Source organism: Onychomys torridus, chromosome 23, assembly GCF_903995425.1.
Source record: "Onychomys torridus chromosome 23, mOncTor1.1, whole genome shotgun sequence".
Lineage (NCBI taxonomy): Eukaryota > Metazoa > Chordata > Mammalia > Rodentia > Cricetidae > Onychomys > Onychomys torridus.
Window position 1 is genome coordinate 28,150,876 of NC_050465.1, and position 17,186 is coordinate 28,168,061.

At 43.0% G+C, this 17,186-nt stretch overlaps 1 protein-coding gene across 1 annotated transcript; it reads right to left on the reverse strand.

Moving 5' to 3' along the window:
- Positions 1–885: 885 nt before the first annotated feature.
- Positions 886–13,357, reverse strand: Tyms (thymidylate synthetase). The gene is made up of 7 exons (XM_036173779.1): positions 13,171–13,357; positions 11,574–11,647; positions 8,800–8,974; positions 3,950–4,051; positions 3,078–3,253; positions 2,582–2,653; positions 886–1,023 (listed from the first exon to the last, which is right to left on the reverse strand). The coding sequence occupies exons 1-7, from the start codon at positions 13,355–13,357 to the stop codon at positions 886–888; spliced, it is 924 nt and encodes a 307-aa protein (XP_036029672.1).
- Positions 13,358–17,186: the final 3,829 nt, after the last annotated feature.

Below are 17,186 nucleotides of genomic sequence, written 5' to 3' on the forward strand. Positions count from 1 at the left end.
CCCACAGACCCCTAACAATCTTAAGTGGTCATTATATTTTCAAATAAAATGTTACTATACTGAAGTATACTGTGGAAAAATAGGAAAAAGTTTAGTCTACCATACTGAATATAATTTAACTATCAGGCCTAGGCTACACAGTGAGTTCCAGGCCAGCCTGGGTAGATAAGACGCTGCCAAACAAACAGAAAAACCAAACCAAGAGGGCTGGGGATATGGCTAACTTGGTAGAGTACTTGCCTAGCATACAGAAAATTCTGGGTTCAATCTCCAATACATGCCTACAATCCCAGTAACTAGGAAGAGTCAGGAGGATGAGGAATAAAGTCATCCTCAGCTACAGAGTGTGTTTGAGGCCAGCCTGGAATACATGAGACCCTGTCTCATCAACAAGCTAATGAAGGCTTGGGGTTTTTAGGTCAATCTATTTTAGTCAGAAACTTGAGCCTGTTACCAAGCCTAACCAAACTCCCTCAAATTTGTGCTCTGACCTATATGCACGTACACACACATACACACTAATAAAAACTAATTTGAAAATTTTAAACTGACAAATGCTAAACAGTTTATTACTACAGCATATAAAACATAAGTAAACATTGTAACTCAGTTCAAGTTTAGAGGAATAACATAACCTGAATCTCACCAGCTGTCTTCATATAGACATATATAAACGCCTGGTTGTTTTTGCTAGTTACATAATCTCAGCTTTTTTATGTACCTCAGTGAATACTAAAGGAAAGGCAGCTCTAAATGCCAGTGATGATAGTTACAGATAGATCACTGTCAGAGTTTCTTTTCCTTTAGAGAAAAACTTTATCTTACCCTGGGCATCAGGCTCAAACCCTGACGTTTGGTGACATTAACAGCATCTTTGAAAGAGCTCTAAACAGCCATTTCCATTTTGATCGTTGGATGTGGATTATAACCTTCAATCTGAAAGTCTTCAACTTTGAAATCATCAATTGTCTCAACTTTTCGAAGGATTTTGAGCTTTGGGAAAGGTCTTGGCTCTCGCTGAAGCTAAAAACAAAATCACGGTATTATTTTCCATTTGTTCCCAACACAATATTTTATTACAAAGTCCTGTTTTACAGGAATGCAATACTGTACTGTCCTTTTTGTCTGCAACATTAGGGATTGCACCTAGGGCCTCATGAAAACTACATAAGTAATCTGCCATCAAGCTATAGCCCGGCTTTGTTTACCTTTTCATTCTGAAAGAGGGTTTTGGTCAGTTATCTAGGTTTATGCTCCTGCTCTAGCTTCTCAAGTAGCTGTGATTACAGGCTGAAGCTGCCAGATAATCCCTGATAAATATTTTAAACATTGGGATACAGTTGTTTACTTTTCTGAGTCTAATTTTCCTCTCTAATGTTCATGAAACAAGGACACTCATATTCTCACTACCATTTCAATTCATTTGTATTATAGGAATTTGAAAGGAATTTTAAAAAAAACGGGCTTTTTAAAGTTTAGACCTGGTACTGTATTTAAGCATCAAACCAAAGTCAAACATTTATTTTCAGCTCTTCAAGTAAAAATATGAGTTAAAATGCCGTATCTCAGGGTTGGGGATTTAGCTCAGTGGTAGAGTGCTTGCCTAGCAAGTGCAAGGCCCTGGGTTTGGTCCTCAGCTCTGGTAATAAAAAAAAAAAAAAAAAAAAAAAAAGCCATATCTCCTGGCTCTTCTCTCTGGTACTGGTGTTTATTACCTTACCATGTTCTGTGCTTGTGGTTGCTAAGGCCGATAACGGCCTCATCCCTGCTCATCCCCCCCGCCTTTTTTTGTTTTGTTTTTTTGTTTTTTCAAGACAGGGTTTCTGTGTAGCTTTGCACCTTTCCTGGATCTCACTTTGTAGACCAGGCTGGCTTCGAACTCAGAGATCCGCCTGGCTCTGCCTCCCCAGTGCTGGGATTAAAGGCATGTGCCACCACCGCCCTGCAAACAGTCTGGTTTTTTTGTTTTTTTTTTCTTTATTATTATGTGTTTTAAATTTTATACATCAGCCATGGGTTCCCCTGTCCTTCCCCCTCCCGCCCCCACCCCCACCTTCCCCCCAGCCTCTCCCCTCCATTCCCATGTCCTCCAGGATCAAGGCACCCCTGGGGATTCATTTAAACCTGGTGGATTTTGTACAGGCAGGTCCAGTCCCCTCCTTCCAGGCTGAGCAAAGTGTCCCTGTGTAAGCCCAAGGTTTCAAACAGCCAGCTCATGCACTAAGGACAGGTCCGGATCCCACAGACTGGGTGCCTCCCAAACAGTTCAAGCTATTCAATTGTCTCACTTATCCAGAGGGCCTGATCCAGCTGGGGGCTCCACAGCCTTTGGTTCATAATTCATGTGCTTCCATTCGTTTGGCTATTTGTCCCTGTGCTTTTTGCAATCTTGGATCCAGTTTCTTATTTTAAGCAATTTTTTGTTTTGTGCAGGCTACTTTCATCTCCCTTTTTTAAAGCTCTGCAGTTGGAGCACTTCAATAAGAGCATCAGCCAGAGTGCCTGTGATACAAAGGATGCCATGCCATCCACCTTTTGTCAAGAGAAGGCACTAAGCTCAAAAAGAAATGTAATTTCTTACCTGAATTTTCAGTGGCTCAATATGATTCAGGTAAATATGTGCATCTCCCAAAGTATGGACAAAATCGCCTGGCTAAAAATGTCCCACAAGAGAGAACACAACAGTCAATATTTTGGTTTAAATTCTTTTAAAACACTTTTTAAAACAGATTAGGGACCGGTGAGAAAGCTCAGTGGGTAAAGGCACAAGCCTGACAACCTGAGCTTGACCCCTGGGACCCACATGGAGGAAGAGAATTGACTCATGCAATTGTGCTCTCATCTCTACGCACACACTGGGACATGTGGGCCTCCCCACATACACATACACAGCAACCTATATGAATGTTCGTTTCCATAGGAAACAAGGTACCAGAAAGCTCCAAGGAGGGTTATAAGGTGAGCCAGTACATGTCTTATTTACATGCAAAAAAATTTAACACTAATCAGACTGAATTCCCTGCTATGAGCTCAGCACATTACATTGGCTATAACCATGCCTTCTGAAAGCAGCTCACCTTCAGGCCCGTGATGTGTGCAATCATGTAGGTGAGCAGGGCATAGCTGGCAATGTTGAAGGGCACACCCAGGCCCATATCTCCTGACCTCTGGTAAAGCTGGCAAGACAGCTCCCCATTCACCACATAGAATTGACAGAGGGCATGGCAGGGAGGCAGTGCCATCAGGGGAAGATCTGAGGAGTCAATGGTGAAACAAGGGTTTTAGAGAACATAGCTATTAAAAAGGTAAAACAGAAAACAGAAGCCTACCATGAAAATAGCCACTAAGTTACAGACACCACAGCTCACACCTTCTGATTATGTCAAAGTCAGACCATTTTCCCAACCCTGCAGCAGGGGTCATGGAAGCTTGTCCATTAGCTTAAGGTATCTGCAAGTATACATTTATGCTGAAGCCATGCTCTTTCATCTAAGCTAAAATTAGGGATTTGGGCTACTGTTGATGGCACCAAATAAAAGGAAAATTATTTCATTTGCAAAGGCCGTAGGAAACTGGCACCTGAGGCACAGCTTTCTGTTTTAAGTCTCTATTAGAAATACAAAATGTCCTGAGTTCTCACTACACCTTGGCAGAGTTTAATTTTCTAATCTAGTTTCAAGTTAGCACTGGAAACTTCATCTGCTCCACATTAAAAGATTAAAACCATAGGTGTATTTTTACAGGCCATTTAGTGCTCCTTTCATATAAATGGATAAAAATCATGCAGGTCTACTGAAAGTGGAGCAAAGTGTGATTGGGTTACCCAAGGGTACATGATCAACCACATGACTGGAGACAGTTCCAGTGCCCTACAGCGCCTCAGGCCACCTTGCTTCCCTTTTCTAACTGGCCAGTTTATCCAAAGGAAGATGACGAGGATGCTGTCCACCTTTTGGGTTCCAGGCACACATGATGATTCTTCTGTCATCAGGGTTGGTTTTGATGGTGTCGATCACTTTTTGCAGCTGGTCAACTCCTTGACCCGAGTAATCTGTAGAATTTTCAGGAGAGGACATGAACACGTAAGTTCACATCAGTCATGGCCTCTCATGTGACGACCCTGACAGCATTCACTCAGTGCCCCTCCCTGACCCATGGTTCTAAGATACGCAGCACATTCTGAGTATCCCTCAGATCTTGCTGGATTTCAGTTCAAGGTCCTTATGGAGCTATAACAAACAGAGTTCTTTCCTACACAAGTCTTTTAAACATTTAGTCTGTGACAATGTCACTTCCTCCTCTTAATACTGCCCCAGTTGTTAACTGCTGTTTGGATATAATTTGAATGTGTCGCTCAAGGGCTCATGAGTTGAAATGTGATTCTCATTTTGGGGTAGAAATTTAATCAAATTACGTGGTCTTGAAGAGGTGATTAGGATTAGAAAGTCATTAGGGTGGATTTCCATGAGTGAATCCCGGTGGCTTCATAAGAAACCAAAGGAGACACACTTCTCACCTTTCCTCACCTACTACTGTGTCACCTTATGTGACTATCATCAAAATGGAGGCAAGTGAACCACCAGCGCTGAGATTGAACCACAGCTTCCTTAACTGTGAGTTTAGGGTTAAAAAAAAAGGGGGGGGATGAGTAAATGAATTTGGGGGCCGTGAAAAACTAAACGTGCAACATCCAAAAACGAATTCAAAATCAGATGCATGAGGAATCTGAGGTGACTCTGACAGAGCTCCCCAGTATTGCATGCTGGCACTTCACCTCAGTCATGGATACAGTCTGAATACACGTACACACTTTGCACTGTACATGTTGGTGTAACATGAAGCATCAACAAACGCTGCCTGACTTCAGCTCAGATTCAAGACAACCGACTATTATAAATTGTGGCCTTTTCCTGTACATACAGCTTGCTGCTTTTCTAGATTCATAATGATCTAATTGTGAAAAACTAAGGCTGTTAATATTTCCTAACTCATTCCTTGGTATGTATTCAAATTAGTCTATCTTTGGTTTTGTTGGATGGGAGAGTGCGTCTTGATTTTTAAATTTATTTAATATTATTTTGTGTATGTATCTGATGTGTGTGCAAGTAGGAATGCATGTGTCAGTGGACAACTTTCAAGAATTTTCTCTTTCCACTTGGAGCCGTAGAAAGTGAACTCAAGTTGTTAAAGCTTGTGTAACAGATGCTTTTACCCACCAAACCATCTTGCCAACCCAAATTATCTTTCAATTGTATTAGAGTAGAATCTTTGGTTTTAAAAATTGACTTGGGGTTCATTAAAAACATCATTCAATGAATTGTGTATTGAGATTAGAACAGAAATGCCAAGAGTTTCTGAAATCGCAAACATACTTCTGCCATTTTGTACTCCATATTTCTGTGGTGTGGAGTTCTCATCGTCGACAAGTATGAAATCAAACTATCAATAAACTCTGAAAATACCCTACAACCTATTTTCAGCCAAGATTTAATTCTTTATGTGAAAATTAACAAGCACAGCCCATCTCATTAATGTGTAAAATTTGCTTTCATCTTTAATACATAATATGTTTATTATTTATTAATAAATGCTAAAATTACATGTATATCAAAGAATTGGTGTAAGGTAAAATGTTAATGATTTATTATCAATAAATATTTGGTTTGTGTATTACTTTATGTATCTATATACCTGGGGCTACAAAAAAAAATTTCTTGGGCAAAGAGAGTCACAGTGGAAAAAGTTTAAGAAATCTTTGCTCTAAATAAACCTCTTTTCTTCAAAGTTATTTAGCTTTAAATATTCTGGTATAGTAACAAAAAAATATACCAATCATCTCCAATCTCAGCAGTTTTAGATTTTCCCAGTGTCCCCATGTGATGTAGCTTCTATACCTACCAATCACCCTTATCACACTTCACCAACACAAACTATTATTGTCCCATGGAACACTGGATCTCGAATAGAAGATAGCATTTCACAGATATTCCAAATAGCAGAACCATAGAGTCCTTTTTAGGGCTTAGGCACTATCCTACCCATACTTCCACCTAAAATAACATTACAGTTTAAACACATCACTGACTTACAACTACCAGGAAAACCGTAATGAATTTAATGATCTTGTACTTTTTCCAGTCTCATCTATGGACTTTAATTCCTGGCCTCCTGTTGAGGTGTGAAAGCTGAGCAGTGATTTGTTAATGAAGGCCAGAACAACTTCATATAGTCTCCTCTGGATACACTTTTACCAAGGTGTGTGAGTAAATGTTCTAGCACCGTTGGTACTTTGAGGGAGGGGACTCCCAAAATGACAGCCCCAAGAAGGCAATATTGAAGACTTGAAGAATTATTCTATAGCTTGATTGTGGTGGTGATTCTGTAATCTATAAGTGTTAAAAAAAAAAAAAACAACTAATAAAGTACAGATTAGATTGTAATTATTCCATGTAGGAGAAAAGGGGTAAAGTATAGGAAAATTGTCTACATTAAAAAACATTTAAAAAATAAGACAATCAGCTAGGAGTTGTGGTGTACGCCTTTAATCCCAGCACTCAGGAGACATGCAGGTGGATCTCTGTGAGTTCAAGGCCAGCCTGGTCCACAGAGTGAGTTCTAGGACCATCAGGGCTACACAGAGAAATACTGTAAAACAAACACACAAACAAAAAAACCCAACCAAAACCAACCAACCAAAAAAATGGTGGTAAGGTGAACATTATGGCACATCCCTGTAATTCCACCAGTTGAAAGGTAGAGATCAGGAGATGAAGGCCAGCTACAGCTTCATAAGACCTTCCTCCTATACAACACACACACACACACACACACACACACACACACACACACACACACACACACACAAGATAAATAAATCCCAGCACGTGGGAAGGGCAGATGTAGGCAGTTCAAGGCCAACTTTGTCTATTATAATTATTTCCAGACTAGCCATGGCTATTATAGTAAGACTCTGACTCTAAATAAATAAATAAGACAAAGTATACACAAACATTAAATTTACTGTTAAAACTTTTACATTTATACTATATTCATTTATTTTGTTATGTGTGGCATATGCTGTGGCATGTGTAGTCAAAGAACCTGTGAGAATAGATTCTCTCCTTCTACTGCATGGGTTCCTGAGGAGCAAACTCAGGTCTCCAGGCTTGGAAGCAATCGCCTTTAGCTCATTCACACTATATGTAACCATCACACTGTTCACTTCCAGAACTTGTCAAATAACTCATTGCCCACTAACACTAACATCACATGACACCCCAAGCCCAGCAATCTCTTCTCTTCTTTCTACCTTTACCGTTTTGCCCATTTGTAATCCACAAAGAATTCCACAGACAAATACAACTTTAGGCTTTACTGAAGAATTTGGATACTAGGCCTGTCTTAGTCAGTGTTCTACTGCTGTGAAGAGACGCCATGACCATGGCAACTCTTACAAAAGAAAGGATTTATTTGGGGCTTGCTAATAGTTTCTGAGGTTTAGTCTATTATCAGCTGTAGTGGGTAGCCATCCCAGCCTTGGCCTGGAAGTTCCAACCCCCATTGAGGCTTCGGTAATGGTCACGCTTACAAGGCAGGGCTGAGTTAGGAAGCTGAAGACCCAGGATCCAGAGGAGAGGTCTCTCTTGGTTCCAGGACCCTGGACGCTGAAGGTAGACCCAGCAGAGTTCTCCAGAGAACACCGCTGGACTGCGCCATACCTTTCCCAGACTCTGCAACCTATCCCTTCTTTCGTAAGCTACCCCACAAAATAAACCTTCCTTTTAACTACGTGGAGTGGCCTTAATAATTTCACCAATAGTCAGCATGGTGAGAAACTTAGCAGTGTGCAGGCAGACATGGTGCTGGAAAAGCAGCTGAGAGTTCACATCCAGATCTGCAGGCAGCTGGATAAGAGACTCTGGGCTTGGCATTGGCTTCCAAAACCTCAAAGCCCACCCCCAGTGACACACTTCCTCTAACAAAGCCACACCTCTTAATCCTTTCAAATAACACCACTCCCCGGTGACCAAGCATTCAAAGACATGGGCCTATGTGGAGGCCACTCTTATTCAAACCACTCCAAGGCCCAAATTCTTCCCATTGGCTAGAAGGAGCTGTGACTGTCCCCTTGAGAAGAAAAGCATACCGTCCAGTCCAGGTTGCTGGTGTGTCTGCCCAGCCAGTAATCTATTACTTCCTGCACACATGAGCATATACACACATATACTAGTGAGACATTAACTTTGGAACCTGTCCTAGGGAGAGATGAGCCAGAAAGTGGCAGAGGTTGGAGGCTGGTCTCGTGAGACTCAACAGTACAGAGAGAGAGAGAAAGAGAGAGAGATGCCAGTCACAAAATGAGATGTTTTCTTCACCCTCTGTCCCCACAGAGCAGGAAGGAAAGGGTAAGTTAGAAACTGCACAAAGACACCACACCACATACAACTTTGCTAGGGCCTCAGCCCTGCAAAGGGAAAGGGTCATCACAGGTAACTCGTGCACCTCGTCCCAGTTGAACCCCCTTCTATCCTAAACCTTAACACAGACAAACCAAATCTGCCACTATTGGCCAATGACACAGGTATAGAAAGTTCCAAGCCCAATAAATGCTAGCCCCCAAAAGTATGATTTGGCCTTTGTGAGACTTTCTTGTAGCTTCTCCACCATAACCCAGCACAGCTTCTCACAAAGATGATCACATACTGATCATCTCCCATGATGTGGACTTATCCCCCATACTCTAAAATGGATCTTTGAAGAAGAATACCCAGAAAACCTGAGGCATTGTTATCTCCTCACCTGAATCCATATCTTTGTAGTCTGCTCCAAAATGTCTCCACTGGAAACCATAAACGGGGCCCAGGTCCCCTTCCTGCCGTGCAGAGAACCCCAGGCTGTCCAGAAAATCTCGGGACCCATTGGCATCCCAGATTCTTACTCCCTTGGAGGACAGTTCTTTAGCATTTGTGGATCCCTGGAAAATACGAGAGTAGAACAGGTATAAAAGAGGACCCATGGCATACTATCCATGTGCAGCCTGTCTTTAAGCAGGCTGCTCCTGGTCAGGCTTCTGAGGGATTACAGAATAGTCTTACCCCTTATTAGAAATTTCCTCAAGGCATTTCCTTTCATCTTTTGTTTGTCTATTTGTTTGTTTTTCAAGACAGGGTTCCTCTGTGTAGTTTTGGTGCCTGACCTGGATCTTGCTCTGTAGACCAGTCTGGCCTCGAACTCGCAGAGATCCACCTGGTTCTGCTTCCCGAGTGCTGGGATTAAAGGCATGCGCCACTGCCACCTGGCTCCCTTCAACTTTTAAAAATCTTTGTGTTTGTATATGTATACATGGATGTGTAAGCATGCCAGGGTGCATGTATGGAGAAGCTGGTTCTTACCTTCTACCTTATTTGAGGTGGGTGTCTCTCTCTTTTCCTGTTGCTGCATCATCCACCCAGGCTAGCTATCCTGTGAGCTTCCAGTACATTCCCATCTCCATCTCCCATAGAAGTACTGGCATTAGATAGCACTACCAAATGGGACTTTTTTGTTTGTTTGTTTGTTTTGTTTTGTTTTTCCAGACAGGGTTTCTCTATGTAACATTCTTGGCTGTTCTAGAACTTCCTTTGTAGACCAGGCTGGCCTCAAACTCACTGAGCTCTGCCTGTCTCTGCTTACCAAGTGCTGGGATTAAAGGCATGTGCTGTGGATATCACTCTGTATAAATAAAGTGCTGGTTGGCCAGTAGCCAGGCAGGAAGGATAGGGTAGGCGGGACAAGGAAGAGGAGAAGGCTGGGAGGAGACACTGCCAGCCGCTGCCATGAGAAGCAACATGTAAAGACACCGGTAAGCCACAAGCCATGTGGTAAAGTATAGACTAACAGAAATGGGCTAAATATAAGAGTAAGAGCTAGACAATGGTAGGCCTGAGCTAATGGGCAAGCAGTTTAAATAATATAAGTGTCTGTATGATTTTATACGTGGGTTGTGGGACCGCAGGGGCTTGGTGGAACCTGGAGAGAAGCTCTCCAACTACAGGCGTGGGCCACCACCACCTGACCCAAAGAGGGCTTTTTATGAGGTTTCCAGGGATCCAAACTCAGGCTGTCAGATTTGTGTGGCCTTTACCCACTGAGCCATCTCCCCAGCCTTCCCTTTAATTTTCTAAATACCTCCAAGTTCCTAAAATATTCCTATCTCATCCTACAGTTTTGAACTACTGAATCAAACATATCCTATGTCTAAGCATTATACTGCAAGTGGACTTGTTTAATGTTCCATGTGCAGTCTGTTCATGTATCATCTATCTGGCTAAAGAATTTCTAGTAGTAATCAGTAGCTAGCTTTTCTGGAAAATGTATGTGCATGGTTATCCGAGCACATGGAAGCCAGAGAGGATACTGGCTGTTCTACTCTATTATTTCCTACCTTTTCCCTTGAAACAGGGTCTCCAACTAAACATAGAACTTATTTGGGTTAGACTAGTGACCAGCAATCACCAAAGATCCTCTTGTGTCCACCTCAGCACTGAAGTTACAAACACATACAATCACACCCAACATTTTTTAAATTTTATTTTTAATGTTACGTGTATGGGTATTTTGTGTGCATGTGTCTGTACACTGCGTGCATGCAGTACCCAAGGAGAGTAGAACAGGGAGTCGGATATCTTGAACTGGAGTTACAGATGGTTAGCCACTAAATGGGTGCTAGGAACTAAACCCTAACCCTCCAACCCCCACCAAGAGCAACAAATGCTCCCAACCACTGAGCCATCTCTCCATTCCATACCCAGAATTTTTATGTGACAGCTGGGGAGGGATTGAACTCAGGTCTTCATGCTTACATAAAAAGCCCTCTTTACCTACTGAGCCATCATCCCAAGTACTCTAAAGAAGGAGCTGAACTTGTAGTATGGCCCAGAATTCATCTTATCTCCTGGAGTACTCTAAACTAGCATCAGACAGAACCTCACTTCTTCTGGACCAGGACACAGAGGAGGAACTTGGGGCGACTGCCCCTGTCATCACACCACTCAAATATAATTAATTATATATAATATAAATATAATTATCTATCAATTCAGCAACCAATATATGCTGAGCACCTAACATGTGGCTGTCTATATTTTATTCCTGAGATACAACAGGAAATAGGAGAAATAGATTTTCTACCTTTGGGGAACTCACAGGACATTGTACTTATTTATCTCCCATCCAGAAGAGGGAAAGCTGATTTATAGGTCACCTGAAAATGTTTCCCTATGAAGAGAAACAAAGAGGTGACTAGAAGAAGGTCAAGGTTGTCTGAATGGGACTGGAAGGAGGGGAGAGAACCATACTCCATTTGGAAGGAAAAGATAACAGGTAATGGGATGGCAAGTGCCAGAGGCCTGGGCTGGATTATCTCAGTGTGCTCAGATTGGTCAAGAAAGCAGGATGGGTGGGAGAGAGAAAAGCATCTAAAGCCAGAGCAAGAAAATGAGCAGGTGATATGGGAATGGCTAACAGCTGCAGGACTGACTTCTCAGGCTCCTGCTGTGAAGACAGCCAGCTTCCAACAGCAGCACCACCCTTACCTTGATAAACCACAGCAGCTCCTCCAAAACACCCTTCCAGAACACTCGTTTGGTTGTGAGCAGAGGAAATTCATCTGAAAAACAGTGTGTAACACAGTTAAAATGTGGTAAAAACAACAACAACAAAAAACAAACAAACAAACAAACAAACAAAAACCACACACAGCAAGCCATCATCTAACTTTCTCTGTAGAGGGAAACTACCCTGGACACAAAAGCCTGGAGTGGCTTCATGAAAGCTGGGAACTACCACCACCCAGCTGCTGGGTAAGTCAGCGAAATCACAGTTCTGCATTGACCCAGGGGGCACCCATATGGCACAAAGAAAGACCATACACCCACTACTGAGCCATTATGAATGCTGTCACTGGTGTGTAACAACAACACCCAAAAATGTGGCCTAGGACACAACCTAAAGGCTCCCATGCCCAAGTCCACTAGGCTCCAGGCAGAGAGATGATATCACACTGGTAAAAACTGAGAAAGAGTTTTCAGATATTTGGGAAGCAAACTGACCAAATATATAAAAACAGAACTGTTTACACTTCGGAATAGCCACCAGGGAACCGGAAGGCAATACAGAAGAAAGACAAAGGGGTAGGGCAGGCAGGTCAATGAATGCACAAGGTCAAGGTGAAAGGCTCAGGCTAGTATATGTTTCGTAAGAGAGCAATACTTCCATCTTTAACATCTACATGGGAAGGCTGAATGAAAACGAGATAACTGAAAAACAAACAAACAAACAAACAAAACATCTTGTCTACAGTATAAGCAGAGGAAGTGGACTACAAACTGGGTATGTGGTTGGTTCGTCCACTGTTGCAGGAGGCCCTGCACACTGGATTAATCTGTGCAAGTCGCTGCTGAAGTTTCCAGCTCCAGATCATGTTTCCAACTAAGTCTAAGCTCACTACACACTACTCTCCAGTGTACAATAAGTCAGTGTCAGGTTGCTATTCATCCTAAAGGACACCTTAACCCATCTCTCCCCAGCATCTATGAGGTCCTGCCCCCTACCCAGCCCTGTGCTTAACGCCTGAGGCCAGCAACTCCAAAAGAGTACTTCTTCCCTGGGGCCACTCTATATACATCCTCTCGGTTCCTCTTTAAAAGCCCTGGCTGTTGGGGAAACCACAGTTTCCGCCTCAGGACTGGGTTCTTCATTTTCCGCGCCTCTTTTAGCACCGCCCAAGTCATTTTCGCTCCAATTTTTAAACAGTTGCGAAGGGGAACAAGAGATAAAGGGAAGGAGGAGGAGCAAAAGTTGGGACCTCGGGGCAAAGTTTAGACAAGCCCGGACAGGTTTCTTCTACTCTATCCCTCGGGGACCCATGACCAGTTGAAGCTGGCTTTGGGAGAGGTGGACGGGGGTGGGTGGGTGGATGGTAGGTGGGTGGGTTTAAGGACAAGAGGCCTTTAGGACCCGGTTTGCCTGCAGTAGCTATCACGCAGAGACCGTAGGGCGGGAACTCGGAGCTTAGGACTCATAGAGCCGGGGTTAGGACTAACCGTGGCCGCCAGCCCCGCGCCTCCGCAACCCAACCCGCTGAGCGTCCTCCCGCAGTCCCTCCGGTTAGTGGGGTCCAGCCGCGGTCACCTCTCAGGCTGTATCGCGCCTGCATGCCGAACACCGACAAGGTTCCAGTGCCCGTGCGGTCCTCCTTCTTGAAACCGCAGCGCATAATGTGCTCCACCTGCTTCAGGTACTGCAGCTCCCCGTGCGGCGGTGCCTCCGCGCCCTGCTGCGGAGCGGCGGACTGCATCACGGAGCCCGCAACCGGCATAGTGCAGAGGTGGCGGCGGCCGTGTGGTGGGCGCCAAAGCCGGGACCTTCCTCGCGCTCTTTTGCTTTACACTTGGCGGGCCCCGCCTCTTCCTGCTGGGAAGCTTCTTGCTGGCGGGAATTGTCAGACCCCAGCGTCCACGCAGCTGAATTCCTGGAGAGTGCAGGGCAAACACCTTCCAGCATTCCCAATTCTCTTGATTTACCCTATCTTGGCAATAAGAGTCTATAAGATCAAGACGTGGTGACACAACGCCAGTAATCCCAGATCGTGGGAGATCGAGGCTCGCGGAACAGGAATTCAAGGCAATCCTTTGCTTCATAGCAAGTTCAGGGCCAGCCTGGGTATATGAGACCCTAGCTCAAGAAGAGCCTTTGGCTAAGACTAAAACACACCCAGATCCTGCCTCTTGTTGCACTGACCATAAGGGTTTCGTTTTCCAAGCCAGGGAAAGGCTTGGTTCCTTGTTCGTGCAAATTTAAAAGCAAACCCTGTTATTTGAGTTCTGTGGCCTACATCAGAGCAACAAGGGATGATTCGCACGACTCTATTCCCCAAGCCTTGCTCCAGGCTATCAGCCGGAACAAGTGAAAGATGCACATTGTTAAAATTGATGATGACCTTTCAAGCATCCTTTAAAGTGTGTACATTTAGTGTGTGGTGTGTGTGTGTGTGCGCGCGCCCGCGTGCCCCATAGGTTTCTGCTTATACATTGGAGGTGTGGGGACAATTCAGGTCATCAAGCTTGGTGCAAGCCCTTTACAGACTAAGCCATCTCTACCACTCAGCTCAACTTTTCAAATTTTAATGCCACATTTTTCAATTTTAAGGAAGATTTAAAAGGTAGACATTGGTGAGCAGAATCATTTGATGAGTTCAAAATCTACTGATACACATGTTGTACATGCAGAGATCTGTATCTACCACTTTATTGAGTACATTGTAGGTACTCAACAAACTTAGAATTTTGGTTATGTCTGAGGATATGAGGAATAGGATTGGGGCTCTACTGAAACCTACTAAACACTATCAACTTTTTCTTCCCCTAAGAATTGAATCCAAGACTTCCCACATGTTTACATAACCACTGAGCGATAAACCCAGTCCAAAACTGTTCGTTTTTTTCCTGCATCTCATGTTTGTCATTTTTGTGAAAGGTACGAGTTAGGTAAGAATCGCCTATGTGTTAAAAAAGGCTTGCTGGCCAGCCTGTGGTGTTATTGGCATGTGGTGTAAGCTTTAGCAAGTGGGGTCCAGTGACCAGAAGTAGTCATTCTTGAAGGCAACATTAGGATCCTGGCTGTTTCCTGTTTTTGTTTGCTTCCTCCCAGCTATGAGGTAAGCAGGGTCTAAAGCCACTCCACGGAAACATGATAACATGCTGTGTATGATAGAGTAAGGTGCTGTTCCCCCACAGACAAGAAGGCAACTAAAACAAGCAACTATGTTCTGAAACCTTCAGCCAAAATAAACCATCATAACTTGATGGTCACAGTGGAAAGTATCTGACAGCACGATTCTCCTATTTTCCTGCTCAAGTTCAACCTCAAATGCTCAAGTTCAAAATGTGTGTTGTTGGACTGGAGAGACAGCTCAGTAGTTAAGAGCACTGGCTGCTCTTCCAGGGAACCCAGGTTCAATTCCCAGCACCTATAGAGCGGCTCACAGTCATCTGTATAATTCCTCTTCTGGCCTCTGTGGGCACCAGGCACACACATAGTACAAAGACATACGTGCAAGAAAACACTATATACATAAAATAAAATAATTTTAATACAAATAAAATTTTGTGATGGAAGGGGTTCTATAAGAGATTAGATAATCATCTTTTATCTGCAGCTCTGTTTATTTAGTTAGCTAAGATAATGTCGATTGTTTCTATGTGCTTTTGTTTCATAAAACAACCCAAATTTCAAAAGAAATTTGTAAATATGGATGGCCTTTTTGGTTTAATTAGAAGTATTACAGGAAACATTTCACACACTTGGTAGTGGAAAATTGGTATTCTTGCGGGGCAGTGGTGGCACACACCTTTAATCCCAGCACTCAGAAGGCAGAGCCAGGCAGATCTCTCTGAGTTCAAGGCCAACCTGGTCTACAGATCAAGATCCAGGACACGAATCAAAACAACACAGAGAAACCCTGTCTCAAAAAAAAAAAAAAAAAAAAAAAAAAGCTGAAATGCATTGAGTTTCAGGATAGCAGTAAGTTGAAAATCTTTTTAGTTCAACACGATGTTAGTTTGGCTTTTCCTAGATCACCCCACTGCCTCTCTACCCAAATTCTTATTGGTGTAATGCTGTTCTTCCAAATCATCAGTGTCTCCTTTGGGAAGTTAGATCCTCCTTTATGAAGGAGAGAAAAGAAGTAATATCTTTTCATTACCTTTCACGAGGTCATGGCTAATTCTGTATAAAAAAGACAGGTTAATATAAGTTTATTAATATGTTTATATGATACAGGAGATTTCAGATCAAAGGCTAGGAATATCTTTAGGTAGTACGTAATGCCTACAGGGGAGACTTCCTTACTTTACTATAATATTCCTATCTGATGTTTCTACTGATGTGTTTGGAAAATGCCTTGATTTATGACTTTCTTGGTGCTGTTCCTAGAAAAACTTCATGAAACCGACACCACATTGGAGCATAGTGTTTTTGGTAACTGAATCTATGTTCTTGGATCCAGTTACTTGTATTTGGCTCCAGAATAAACTATTTTTATTCTCTTTGAGGTGAGAGCTGTGTAACCTGATTTTGGGGTTCTAGGGGGGCAGGGGTTGGGGCGCAGTTGTGCAGAGAATGATTGAGGATAAGAGTCTGCTCTCAGGGTTGGGGATTTAGCTCAGTGGTAGAGCGCTTGCCCAGCAAGTACAAGGCCCTGGGTTCAGTCCTCAGCTCTGGAAAAGAAAAAAAAAAAAGAAAAAAGAGTCTGCTCTCATGACAGACAGTAGGGAAAAGGACAGGATTGGCAGCACCTGTCTGTTCAGATTTGTGTTGGCTCTTAATAGGGTAGGGCATTCTGGGATAGCCTATTTTCAGGAAAGATAGGTCAAAGAATTCTTGTAAGACCTGCTTTATGGGAGAAAAGTAGGACACGATGAGAGTAATCTTACTCCCTTCAGCTTAAAATACACAATATGTCAAGTAACATATTTGGAATACCACAGGCTGAATCCTTCTGTATGTTGTGCTGTGAGCTTTCTGAGGGTTGTTTGGGAAGACATGGGTACACTGTCAGAAATATGGTCTCAGAAAACAGTAGATGGGCTGGGCCTCATTTGAAAAGAACACTCCTAGGTGTTCAGAGATGATTGACCAAGTGAATTGAGGTTCTGGGTGTCAGGGAGCTGCAGGACTTCTAAAGAGAACTTTCTCTGGTGCTTTGGATGGGACTCAGTGTGACTGTCCATCATAATGCGGGATGCTGGTATGCCTTCAGAAAGCCAGCCAAATAGATACATTCTCTCCAGCTCCCTACTAACCAAAAGGAGCCCACATACTTTTTAGCCACTAGCAGAATCCTAGGCAGAAAATATCCCAGACTATCCAGTTACATGTTATTTTTGTGTTAATTTTCTCTATGTTGAGTCTGATCTTATTTTTCTACCCAAGATCAGCAGATAAGGGGGAACCAAGACCCAAAAGTGGGGTCTCCCACTCTCATGAAAAAACCCTTTACCATGACCTTAACTGAAGACCTTGTTTTGATGGAAAGGCTCATTTCAAAGCGGCTACTGAATATAAGTTAGCCAGAATAAATGATCCTCAAACAAGCATCATTTTTACTCATTCATTAATTCATTCAACAAAAATTTCTATTGTAATAC

What these genes read in the sequence shown, in the direction of transcription:
- Tyms (XM_036173779.1), bottom strand. Translation starts at nt 13,357, where the DNA reads ATGCCGGTTGCGGGCTCCGTGATGCAGTCCGCCGCTCCGCAGCAGGGC. An exon ending in AGCTGCTGTGGTTTATCAAG is followed by an intron (nt 8,975 to 11,573) that starts GTAAGGGTGGTG and finishes CGTATTTTCCAG; the next exon opens with GGATCCACAAATGCTAAAGA. An exon ending in CACACATCACGGGCCTGAAG is followed by an intron (nt 2,654 to 3,077) that starts GTGAGCTGCTTT and finishes GGACATTTTTAG; the next exon opens with CCAGGCGATTTTGTCCATAC.